General features: G+C 31.7%; 1 protein-coding gene across 1 annotated transcript in view; it reads right to left on the bottom strand.

The window, feature by feature from the left end:
• Nucleotides 1-13,385, bottom strand: part of Cad96Ca (tyrosine kinase receptor Cad96Ca) — a 228,342-nt gene that overhangs the window by 117,181 nt on the left and 97,776 nt on the right. Inside the window, exons 2-3 of the mRNA XM_089632444.1 lie at nucleotides 3,692-3,939; nucleotides 2,239-2,913 (exon numbers count right to left, since the gene is read on the bottom strand). Of these exons, the coding sequence (XP_089488570.1) occupies nucleotides 2,239-2,913; nucleotides 3,692-3,939 (923 nt within the window). The remainder of the gene's footprint in view (nucleotides 1-2,238; nucleotides 2,914-3,691; nucleotides 3,940-13,385) is intronic.

Genomic DNA, 13,385 nt, shown 5'->3' with positions numbered 1-13,385 from the left:
AATTATTGACATTATTTTACTAAGGAAAATGAGCTGACCACAACTTAACATTTTTTTATATAAGTACCTACATTTAAATAAAGTATTTTTAAAATACTGTTATCTTTAAAAGAATCGAACGAAAATAAGAATAAATTCTGGCCATAAGTAACAATAATATTAAGACAAACTTTAAGCTGATTGAGGCCCAATAATAATTGAGTTCTTCAGAATCTCCAGCTTTGAAAAAATTCCTTATTTCTATCCTAGGAAAAGACCGGTTTTAGTGTCCTGTGAAATAGTCAGGAAAAAAGAATACATGCAAATGTAATATACATTAATTGTTTTCCAGAAAACGGATATAGGATTGCGGAAAGATTTTTTCTTGGAATTACGAACTAAACAATGATTGTTTCTTTCTTGGGTTTATCATAATATGTTATTCTATTATATAGGTAATATATTTTCTAATGAATGAAAACAACCTAACTCCCCATCAGTATAAAAAAGAACCCATCAGTATTTCAAGGAATTAATGTTAAAAAAGACAGGCTTTAAAAAAATATTTTTCTTTGCTATTAATAGACATAAATGTTTGCTTATGATAAATCTTAAACGTATATTTTGAGTACTGTAATATTTCCAGAAAATACGTAGGTAGGCATCCTTTATTTTTAAGGATGAGTTAATTTAAATCGGAATACGTGGGTTTTAATTATGTAATACCATGTCGACCTACCTCCAGTAATATTTATACTTTAAATACTGTATTGGCACATTATACTCGTAATGCAAAATGAAGATGGCAAGGTGGAAGTTAATGGTTTCATAAAATTCAAAATTAATTCCATGTTCGATGAAAATGCTAATAATGATATGTAAGAATAATTATTCTTACCTGTAATATACTTGAAAATTATCATACCACACAATATATAACATTTTTATAGTGGAATAATTAATGAGTAAAACCTAAAATTGTAATATTTATTCATTGAAGATACTATTAATGACTCTCAACCGAAAAAAAGATTCAGTCGAACGTAGGAATTAAATCCGGGACATCTCCCTTATCGGGGAAGTGCTCGGGCTACTAAGCTAATACGACCATATAGACATCTATTGACTTTTCTGCAACTTTCTCCCCCTTCCCGGAACGACTCATATTTTTTGTCTACCGTTTTTTATGTATGTATGTACTAAATGCAGTCTAGATAGTGACTTGGATAAGTATATCCATTTTTATTTTAATGTGTGACATATATTTACTTTTCTGTAAGTAAGAATGAATATTTTTATAGAAAATAAACCTCAAATTGTGATATACTGAATTATTTTATTATGCCGTGTTGCGCTACCTACTTCTTTAGCCAACGTTTCGGACAGCATTACAGCGTCCATCATCATGGCAGATGTGTCAATCATGAATCACACATCTGCCCTGATGATACATTGGTTGAACGTTGGCTGAAGAAGAAGGTAGCGCAACACGGCATAATACCCCAAAAATATCACTTTTGGCCATGAAAATCACAAATCATACCCCTCCAATTATGATATTTAATCATTGAAGTCAATATTAACAAACTTTCAAACGAAAAATGTGAAACGGAAAAGATAGAAAGAGATTCAGTCGCATTTACGAATTGAACCCAGGACCTCTGCCTTGCCGCGGAAGTGCACTGACCACTAAGCTTATTCGACCATATCATCTAACGTCATTTATTTTTTATGTATCACACTTCGACTGAGAACTACCAACATTATCTTTATTTTTTGGCTGCTATCTATACGCCGCTTCTGAAGTAAGCTGATATGGTCAAATTAGCTCAGTGTACTTTCTCGCCAAGAAAGAGGCCATCGGTTCATTTACTAGATGGGACTGAATCATTTTCTGTCTTTTCTGTTTCACGCTTTTCTTTTGAGAGTCGTTAATATAGTCTTCAATGATTCTATAAATATTTAGTTGGGAACATGAAAGATCAGCTTGATACACCTAACTTTGCAGGGTAGCTATACTATTCAGAACAAAATATATATTTTTAATCTACAGTTAGGTGTATTAAGACGACACCGCTGCAATCATAAATGTGCTATCCTGTACCAAATTGCAATCTTTCTATATTTCTAACTGACTCTCTTAAGCAGTATTTTGTTTGTTTTCTAGCTGGTGCGAGCCAATTACTAGAAACAATAATAAACAGATGGTCAAATATTCGTCATGCATAAGAAATGATTATCATATTTTAGTAAACTTACCATTTTCGCTTTTTTGGCCGTTGATCTGGAGGGACATATCTTCTTCCTGAACAGGAGTGCTATTGCTCCCACGATTAGGAATATGGCGCATACTGACGCCACTGGCACTATAGTAGCAGTCAGATCCGGTACAGACTTAACCGCTCCTTCTGTAGCGTTGGCTATATTGCCATCAGTGTCTATTTCGTTTGTCAACAAATGGATGTCTTTATCCACATTGCTCTTCTTCAAGTCGGGTCTTGTCCCTGGAGGGTACTCGAATTTAGGTACCAGAGGGTTCGTTGGTTGAAGTTGAGTTGTTTTGGTTTGAGTATTTGTTTCTGTTTCATTTAAAACATCCACATCAGGTTCTAGGTACGTTTTTGTTTGTACTTTTCGGTTTTTGTTATTGCTTTGGCTTGTTTGTTCGTCTGGTCTATAGTTTCCGACTGTCGGTTGGTTGTACAAGTTCAAGTTTGGCGGTGGTGGAGGCAGCTGGGGCCTGGAATTGAACCCAGGCAGATTCAGGAATGGCGGTCTGACTCTTGGTTGACCATTAACAATTCCTCCTCCGGGGTAGTAGTTGAGCCCTGACCCATCACGACCAGTTGCGTTGACCACGTTCACCCAAACTTCGTTCTTTGCCGTCAATTTACCATCTGTTACGGTGACATAAAGAAATATGTTTTGGCCAGCCTGGAAAAATAAAGAAAAAAATAATATGAATAAATATGTATCTATAATCTTGTTTTTATTTCTACAAAGTCTGTGTAAAATGTATTTTACCATAACGTGGATGATATATATTTTTTTTTTTGCTATTACAATGCCTACATTTAATTTTTGCAATATCGCTATACGCTGCTATACATGTCCAAACGATCAAAGTTTCTAAATCTTAAATATTGCACTCACCTCAGCCTTGCATCATTTCTAAAGCATTTTGTATATAGGTATTGGATTTCGTGTAACTCTGTGTAAATCCCGAGCAACACCGGGGACTAGTCTATTTATATAATATGTAAATAAGAGGGTCCCGGTGGTGGAAGGACACAGAACGGATGTCGTGTATTCGATTTTTAAATAAGTCTACAGTTTTATTCAGAGATTGATGAAATTTTGCACACTTGACCTTCATAACAATATGAAGGTTACTACGTATATCTGATATCGTAAAACTCTATATCGGCAAAGCCGCGAACTTCAGCTAAGGAAGAGCGTCTGTGGTGGGCGGGCGTTTATTCCGAGATTGATAAAATTTTGCACAATAAACCTGCAAAACAAGAGGGAGGTCACTGTTTACATGAAATTTATCACATACCGATTCCTTAAAACAGAATTTTGATACTTTTTGATGAAATTTTGCACACATGGCGTTTAAAATAAGACTTGTTTTAATGTATATCTACATTTGATTTAAAAAAAAACGAAAAAGACTTTAGCTAGTGGAATATATTGGCTAAAGGAAAATTACCTTGTCTATAAGGCTTTCGTTAAGATAAACCACCCCCGTGGCGTTATCAATGGTGAAGGGTAGTGAAGGCAGCCCGACGGGAGCGGGCCCGTGATGCAAGGGCTCCAGACCGAAGATCAAGGGGTCTCCCTCCATGTCGTTGGCCCGCACCCTCGTCACCACGGCCCCCACAGCCTCTGTGGCGGGGATCCTCCAGTTGCGGTCCAGATACATGACTGGGGGGGTGTTCTCGCTGCTCTGTGAGGAGGCTGGAAAAATGGGATTAATTCATTAAAACTCGTGAATGATTAATAAATATTAAATCAAACAAACACTCTATATTAAATAACGAAATCAATTATTTATTTTTTCATGTTTTTCATTAAAACGATAATGCACCAATATATTACGGAGAAGAATACAAATTTTAGGTAAATGTAAGTATAAAAGGCCGTGTGGGCAGTTTTACTAGTCAAAAGACAGTTGCTGAACTGACGGTAAGTGGCGTTAAAAATGTCGATGGTCAATGCAGAATCGTCCGTAGTTCAGTCAGTCGCTTTGTTGATGGGCTAGTTCTAATAGGTAAAAGTGCTCTGATCTTTAACGAGTATACTTGTTCGGGACACACGTAAATTAACTTCTTTTAATATAAGCGGATTAAATATAGTTCTAGTGATTGGTAAAATAAATATTTGCCTAAAAATATTTTTCGACGTACTTGAAAGGTGTTGAAATCGAGCATTCCTGTTAACAGTAAGAAAGGGTAATACGTATATTATCTCATTTATAGATAACGCATAAACTTCTTTCGGACTTTTTAAATTTTTTAGGATATTTTACATCATAAGGGGGCCAAATAATGGAGATATTTTCTAGGAGCTATATTATGTTTAACATCAACCGGGCTTTGACCAAGTTTCATTTGGACAATTATGATAACTAATTAATGAGACAGAGTTAACCGTTGTACGTATAGATATAAAAATAGAGAGAGGCAATAAATAATTTATGAAAAAAGAACATATTATATTAGGACGAAAACCGCAATTATTAAAAGGTAATGTGTATGGGAGACAAAACATCTAATCACAAATATATGTTTTTTTTTAAAGTCGGTTATAAACCAATAACGAATGTTCACCTCGTGCAGAATGAGTCATCGACTAATTGAGTTATAACTCAATAAAGAATGTTCACATCATGCAAACATTTATCATTACAAAATCAAACGAGCTATCAAGAATAATATTTTAAAAATTTTGCGTTTGCCAAACAAAAGTCGCAACAAATGACCATAGTGTTCATGCCCGTTTGATGCGAAGTTTGTGCGAAGATCATGCGCATACCAAAGTACACACTGTGATAATTTGTCGAAAATTTTATTGCATTGTGTATCGTGTTGCTTAGGTATATATGTTCGCGACTTTAGAGAATTTAAAAATGGACAGTTGAAAAAAAAAACAAACACTCAAATTACCTCGAGGAACGGAGTTGTTTCGTTTTTTGTTGCGTAAAATTTAAATTAATGTTTTCATTGTGTATTCCAATTGCAATAAGCTGGTAGTTTCAGGTGTGTCATGAAAAAAATGTATAAAAAAGTTATGGAAGCTCTGACATAGATATTACTGGAATGTCATTCAGTATATCTCAAATAATCATTTTTTTTAATTGAAAACATCAATTAACAGACGTAAATCCTTTTTTTCTCACCCCAGTCCTGTGATCAAAAATCATGAAAGTGAGTACGAAAGTGTATTTTTCGGTTATTGTGTGTCATATAAAAATGCAAATGCTATAAAAAGCTAATAAAATTGCACCACTAAACTAAAAAAAAAGTTGAAAAAGTGGTTAATCAATCAATATTTTTTAATGTTGTTATTGTCACCGAACACCTGTATACACATTAGAATCTATTTATTTTACGCATTTTATCTTATTTATAAAAAATATGCCTATGAGTATGTTGTTTATTTTAAATATATCTGTATTTTGTATTTTATATCTTTGTACTGTAGTTACTTGTAATGTTATTATTTTATCTCTGTTTTCTATATTATGGTTTCTCATTATATTTGTGTTTTAGTGTTATAATTGTTATTGTGAAATTGACCTGCTGACAAACGGCAGGTGGGCGGGTGTTTATAACGAAGAATACAAAAAAAGTTTTGCTGGTTATTGAAACAACCAGTGGAAATGGCTTATTGATGCCATAATTAATGGGAGTTATTGGTAAATGTTGTCATCTTGATAAAACCAATGTATTTTCGAAGGAAACAAACACTTTGTTGTGTGACATTATATATTAAATGAAAAAAATACTTTGTAATACACTACATTTATTTGAATAAATAATGACAGCTAACCGGGTTTAGCTTGCCCTGACAAAGCTTGAGATATAGGTATAAACCCATTATTTTTTAATATTCTTCAATTAATATTAATATATTACAAGGTTTCAGTGAGTTCGCAACTTCGGAAAGTAAATATACATGATGGTAAAAGCATAGATGATTAAAAACTTTGTTCGGAAGTACAAGAATATTGTTTAAACTTCAAAATACTGATGTTTTGTTACTATTTTGTGTGCGGTTTCCAGGATACAGATCGACCTATGTGAAGTATTGCCACTCTTCACTCCCAGCGCATTTATCGGGGAAGTTTGGTGGAATTACGAAAAAGTCTTTATGATTGAGCAATCTGAGTCTGCGTTATTTTTATGTCATCGAATGACTATTTTTAAGAAATCATAGATTCTAATACAATCAAAGCCTAATTTAAATATTACTATGTTTGTACAGCTATTGGTTCATTTAGTAAATTCCACACCAATGACGCAAAGCATACTATTTTTTTACGGAATGGCTTTTGATGGACGTTTCAGTGATTTTTCCGCACTAACAAATTGGATGCGAGTCTCGTCACGTGTAATTTTAAAGGGTTTAGTTCGGTATTTAAATGATCACTGTAATAAATAATGATTTCGTGTTATCGGAGCGAAGTTGTCTGAAATAGTGTCACATTGAATGGCATAAACAGAGACATGAAATAAATAAAATCATTTTAACGAAAAAAATATTTATAAAACTTTTTTCTGTTCGCTGTGCCTTATTTTATACAGTATTAGCACCAAAAAATCAAACAGTGAGTATGGTATCATGAAATTTTAACAGCTTTTTTAGATCGGACTATTTTCAGCTCCGATAGATATTTATTATTATTAATTGTTTTTTGCGCTTCTTTTCTGACAAAACAAATAAAGTAAAAAGTTTATTTTGTTTTGTACAAATATAAAAAAAGTTATATTTTGAATGAATGGTTTGTGTAGATTTATTCTTTTAGAAGTATTTATAAAATACCAATATTGTCTAGCCATATAAAAATACTCTGGCGTTAGAACATAATAACGTTAGAACATAATAACAGCTGAAAAATTATGATTACTAAAACTGTTTCAACTATATTTTGTCTACGGTTTCATTAAAATTTATTTGAAATTAAATGCTTGTAAATTCTGAAAACTTCAATATTGCATATCCCAATATTGATATCCCTCGCCATTTGCCATTTTCCCAAAAAACTGAAAAATTGTAAAGCGTTAATTATTTAAAATGAAATACACAACACGAAAGCATTGAATGTGTATTTTTGGGGTATTATGCCGTGTCACGCTACCTCCTTTATCCAACGTTTCGGTCAGGATTACAGTGTCCATTACTACGCAGCTACGTCCACAGATTTGGAACTTCTTCCAATTCAATATTTTAATTTCAACGGATGTTTCCAACATTCCTACAAAATCAGGTTGTTCAACCAAGCAACTGAAAACTACGACACATAATTTGAAAATCTGTACCTACATTGTCGATTGCTCCACAAACACATTCATCGTACATCTAAAGTTCTATTTAAAGCGACCTGCGTTTACAAATTATATTTGTTTTTAGTTCTAAGAAACTCAAACATTTAAAAGGGTGAAACATTTAGATTGTAATTCTTTTGAACTTTCAATGAAATAAGAACTCATGTTATTTGCCTCAACTCCCTACATATAAGCTCTTCGCAATATACTTTAGTAACTGTATTATATTATACGTATGCATTACGCGTAAGTTTTTTTTGCATTAACTCAATTTAAATCAGTAAAAAATAACAAATGGAACAACATATTGCTGTTTCAATTAATGCTATAATTTTTTTACCATAATTCTTGTGCCTTTTATAGCTAAACTAGAGGTATTTGGGATTTAAAAAACCTCTATGTGAGTACCCCACAGGTGTCCCAACTGCTCCCAACCGTTTGGAGTCAGCGAGACTTCGGAATTCCCGATTGGGAAAGAAGGGATGGAGAAGAGGAAGTTGGGGAAGTATCTGGCTATTCAGATCCAGTCACAACACACGGCTAAAGCAATTCCAAACGTTTTGATTTTGCTAGAGCTGTACTAAAAGCATTTACCACTCTAGAACGTGCTGAAAATATACTTGTATCATATTATTTTAAATGAATGAATTGTGAAATATCACAAATAAATTAAACAAAATTTGCCTGGTTTTTACCCCCCATTAATACCATAACCGTAAAACGCTTTTACTTCAAATGGAAAAGTTTCCATGATATAAAGTTATGGTATTTATCTAGTACGCATTTGAGTAAGAATTCACAAAAGAGACAATATATTTTTACATCACATCCATTAGATTAAGCATTATCGTTTGAAGCTATATAAAAAAGCTTTTAAAAGCGGAGTTCTTTGAGCTTAATACTTTCACCTACTCTCCAAGGTTAAAGTTTTTTTCATACCCTATTTCACCTGACTTGTCTATATGTTATCTTTCCCATTTCTGTGAGTGAGTACCAACCAGTCATATTTACCAGCACTTTAACTATTTGCATGTTCAGTATTTGTGACTTTAAATTAAAATATCCCGTTAAAGAATTTTGCAGTGGCATCATATTTCAGGCTATGCACCACGTTGTGTACAGTTGAGAAACGGGCCGCTAATAATAATACTCCCCATGTGTATGACGATAAGGTTTAAATTTGTGCTTAAGCCGCGGTTCTAATTTATCCAAGAAAACGCATCGCCGAAAAATTGTGTGTTATTTAATATTGTGATGTTCAGGCATAAATATTTAGATGTTTTTCGACCATATTCTAAATAACTTAATTTTCCGCACTATACATTAAAAACCATAACCTTAAAAGGGATCTGAAGTAGGAGATTTTGAACTTTAAAGCAGTTTTTAAAGGCCATTTTTTATGGGCTTATAAAAAGACTTCTATGGGATTACATAAAGAAAAATTTTCGATTATTTTAAAACCAAGTTGAACTATGTTTGTGTTTTACTCGAAATATTTAATTAAAGCATTTAAAATATTTTTAGCGAATAAATTTTCAAATCGAAAACACATGATTTTGCATTACTTCGTAGTGCTTCACCTTAATAACAATGTGCAAAAGAAATTCCATCAAATCAAATATTTAACATGAAAATTGACACATTTTAATAAAGTGTGGAAGTAATTTTAAATAATAAAAAAATTCAATCAGGTTGCTCTTCTGGTATGTACAATTAAAACAGGTTTATAAGTAAGGGTGGTAATCCCCTTACTAGTAAAAATAAATAAATTTTAAACTGCAAATTTTAAAAACAACTCATATCCTACTTCAAAATAATATAAAAAATATCGGAATAAATTAAGTACTAGTGAGCTATAGGCAGACTGATGGAACCTAAGCGGCGCAAGCCAAACACTAAGTTTGGTGATCGCGCTTTCGGACAATCTGGGCCGAAGGCTTGGAATAAACTCCCTCTGGAACTAAGATCCATTACAAGTCCAACAGAATTCAGGTCTTAACTAAAAACTGACCTTTTCTACGCTGTCATACCCTTAAATTAAATATATCATTCCTACCATTCTTGTATTGCCTATAATACATCCTAATCACACTTTTCTTATTGGATTTAAATTATTCGAAATATGTCTAATACCGAGGGACAAATCACATTTAGGAAACTGAATTTTGATCAAAACCTTGTACTGTAGTACCGTCAGCATATTTTTTTTCTTAAACGCGCTCATTAAAGAACATATATAAATATTTTTAAAATGAATACTGGAAAATCCAATTATGTCCAATTTTCTTAGTATTTCCTAAATCTTGTATCTAAATTTTGCTAGTAAACAATTAGTTAATGTTAATTAAGAGTTTATGTCAAGTAACCTTCCAGGTAAGTATTGTAGTGTATATTATCTCCATATTTAATAAGTAATAACATAGATCATATAAAAATATATTATATATTTTTACAGTGCCTTTGATGTGATTTTGCACAAAAACGGCTCTATACAAGTCATCCAAACATTATTATTAGTATGCCATAGAAACTTTTACAGATATGACCACAAAATTTTTAGACAGTGGAGAAAAACATTGGAAATCTTCATAGACTCACAAAGGGCTTTTGATAACATAGATAACAACATTTTTTTCAAAAAAATCAAATCTTAGAGTTCAAATTAACAAGATAAAAAGCAAACCTCTTCAATCAACTATGAAGTACCGCAAGAAAGCATGCTATGCCTGATATTATTTCTAATATAATCCAATATAAATTCTAAAATGTATATGATACATTTTGTAAAATAGCTTAGTTAATCTTAGCTTAGTTTTTTTTTGACGCACAAAAAGGTACCAACGAATGAAATTTAAAAAAAAGTGGATATAATAATAGTGATTTGATTATTTGTATAGCGCCGTTTTCGAGAAAAAAAATCTTTACTGCGTTCAAAACGTTGTTATCCGCGTAAAATCCTTTAAAAAAAGCATTAATTCAAATCGCTTAGAAAAGCGACGTTTTCTATTGCATTATATTTTTTTCAAATCAAGACTGAGAACCATTTATATGGAAGGTAAAAGAGATTGAAATCTAACCCTCTTGGGTTTTTAAAAGCTGCACCGAAGCTCTTAGGTATGCAGAATGTATCCATTTGAAATGGAAATAAGTTCTCTTAAAAGTCAACACTTTTCATTTTAAATTTGCCTTTTGACACCCAGTAATCTCGCTGTTTTATCGAAAGAACTGAATGATTAGAAAGTTTTGAACCACTATATTACAAGTAATATAAAAGCTTAAAAAAGCTTATTTATAATTATACTAGCGCAGACCCGTGAAAATAATAGGATATTATAATTTTACGATTTGTGAAGCTTATTCACGTCAGATTTTATGATTTTTCATGGTTACTATAATAGATACAGTAAACAACTGTTTACCGACCATTGGTGGTTGTTTATCAGTTGTTTAAATTTTAAAACACGTTTATTATTAAAATAAAAAACAAATTCAAAAATGATTAAAATCTTAAGCTTTGGTTTTTGGAGGTTGGGAGTTATTTGAAAAAAAACGGATTTATCGTGAATTTTCATCTTGCATGAATAAAAATTACAAGTGCTCAATGTGTGCGTTTTTATTTTACGGAATTCAAAATTAATTCATTTTCACCATTGTAAATGTAATCAAAAACGAATCGTGGTGTAAATCCGTCAACTGTCACGATGCCTACGGAAAAAGAAACGCCGTCATGCGTCACAAATTATCATGAAATACTAAAATCTTATGTTTTTCGAAGGAAACAAATACTTTGGAGTTATTAAAGATCTTATATATTAAATGAAAAAAAAAACACAATTTGTAAAACACCACTTCTATTGAATAAATTAATGACAGCCAACCGGGTTTCGCGTATCTCAAGCTTCATCACGGCTTATTTATATTAATTAATCATAATTACATATAGACACACACACGTGTGTGTCTTATACACGTATAAGAAAACAATATAATGAGAGAAAAAGAAAAAAATAAAACAACTAATTGAGATCTAACCCAAGAAAAAACATTAATTGAAATAATTGTTCCGTTTATCGTCGGAAAAAGAGTTCGAAAGGTTAACATAACACATAAAAACCCATATACGATGTTTAAATAATAATGAATAATTTCTCCCTCGATAAAATCACTGGAACTAAAATATTACATGAAAATGGAATTGGAATTACGTGAAATAATTTAGAAGCCCTCGAATAATGAAATAAATTTAACTGATATTTAGTTTGTTCAGAAACTGTTTCATCCTCCCCTTACTTACCCCTCCTAACATAATGTGTCTCCCTCTTTTCTATTTGTATCTCTTTCCGTCACCAATAAGGTGACTAATTTTATATTCGTATCTCTTTCTCTCATTAAAGATTATATTATAAGTTAATGTAAAAGCCGGAACGAAGTTTCAGATAAGCGAAACATGGTTGGCTGTTATTTGATAATTCAATAAAGTGGTGTATTACAAATTATGTTTTTTTTTTCATTTAATAAATAAGATCTTTAGTACATTTGTTTGTTTTAAATAAAGTGTTACCTATATGCTTCAATTCTATTTTTGTCATGGACAAGGTAACTCCTTTTAAATGATAAATAGTTCATAAAAACATTATATTTTCATTCCCATTTTCTTTTTTAACTAACCTCAAGCCCGATGGTGAAAGAGAAAAAGTAACGGTATTAACCGAATCTCTGGATTATTTTATCGGAGGTAATTGATCAATTTATCTGCTAGAGTATCCAATAATTCATTTAATTAATACAGATTAACGCTTGGTCGGACGCCTGTCTGCTGGTATTGAGAGTAAAAAACGTAACACTTAAACCTAAACGTAACGTGAAGATTTTATCTGTGAGGGATTTTCACTATAATATTTATTATTATCTTTTAACATACCACTACTTTAGTCTAAACCGAAAATAAATAATTTTATAAAATTAATAATAGTTTGATAAATAAGTCCCAATGGTCAAATTGGTAACGACGCCTGTCCGGGTTTCAAGACAAGAGATTCTGATTCGATTCCTAATTGTGACCGCTTTTTTTTTCTGTGTCTTGTACTGTTTCAAAATTAATTTAGATTTATTAGTATCTTCTTCTTCAAGGATTCATTAATACTAACAATATAAGTACTTAGCTTTTCTGTTGTTGTGACTCTTGACATGGCCTGAATCAATTATTTGGTTCACTCGATCGTACCATGTCTTCCTAGGGCGTCTCCGACTACTTTTACCATTCACATAAGCGTAATATTTACATCGTACATTCATTTTCTTCGTCCGTATTGTCGTAGTTTTCTGTCAAATTTTCCGACTTCAAACGCTTACGTATCCTATTCAATAAAAAGTTTATGGTAAATTTTTAAATTTAACGAAAATGTTTAATTATTATTGAAGGAAAATCATTGAATAGTATTTTTTTCAGCAAAATTAAATATAAAAATTCTACATAAGCATATAAGAAATGAATTTTCGGGCATGTTGGTTCCAACTGCGCACTTAAACTCCACTATTAAATTTCCAGCTCAAATAATGAATTATTTATTCAGTACATGCACTTAGTTAACTGACAATTTCCTGAGTTTGTTGGAGTTTGAAACCAACGGAGGGCAATTATTAAATATTTCACATCAGCTTTAATCAGATTGTGTTGGTTTTGTAAAACCAAATATTCCATTGAAATAATATAACAAACCTATATATTATTTACATAGTTGCATATTATACATTATACATATTAGATACATTGTTGGAGTGAAATAAAATGATAATACTGTAAAATTTAAAAAATATATGTGATTTAACATTTTTTGATTTCATGGTGTATGTGGT

The sequence above is a fragment of the Hesperophylax consimilis genome, chromosome 6, assembly GCF_061612785.1.
Source record: "Hesperophylax consimilis isolate HC1 chromosome 6, BYU_Hcon_1.0, whole genome shotgun sequence".
Taxonomy (NCBI): domain Eukaryota; kingdom Metazoa; phylum Arthropoda; class Insecta; order Trichoptera; family Limnephilidae; genus Hesperophylax; species Hesperophylax consimilis.
The sequence above is the reverse complement of the archived record's forward strand: the minus strand, read 5'-3'. Positions and strand labels throughout refer to the sequence as shown.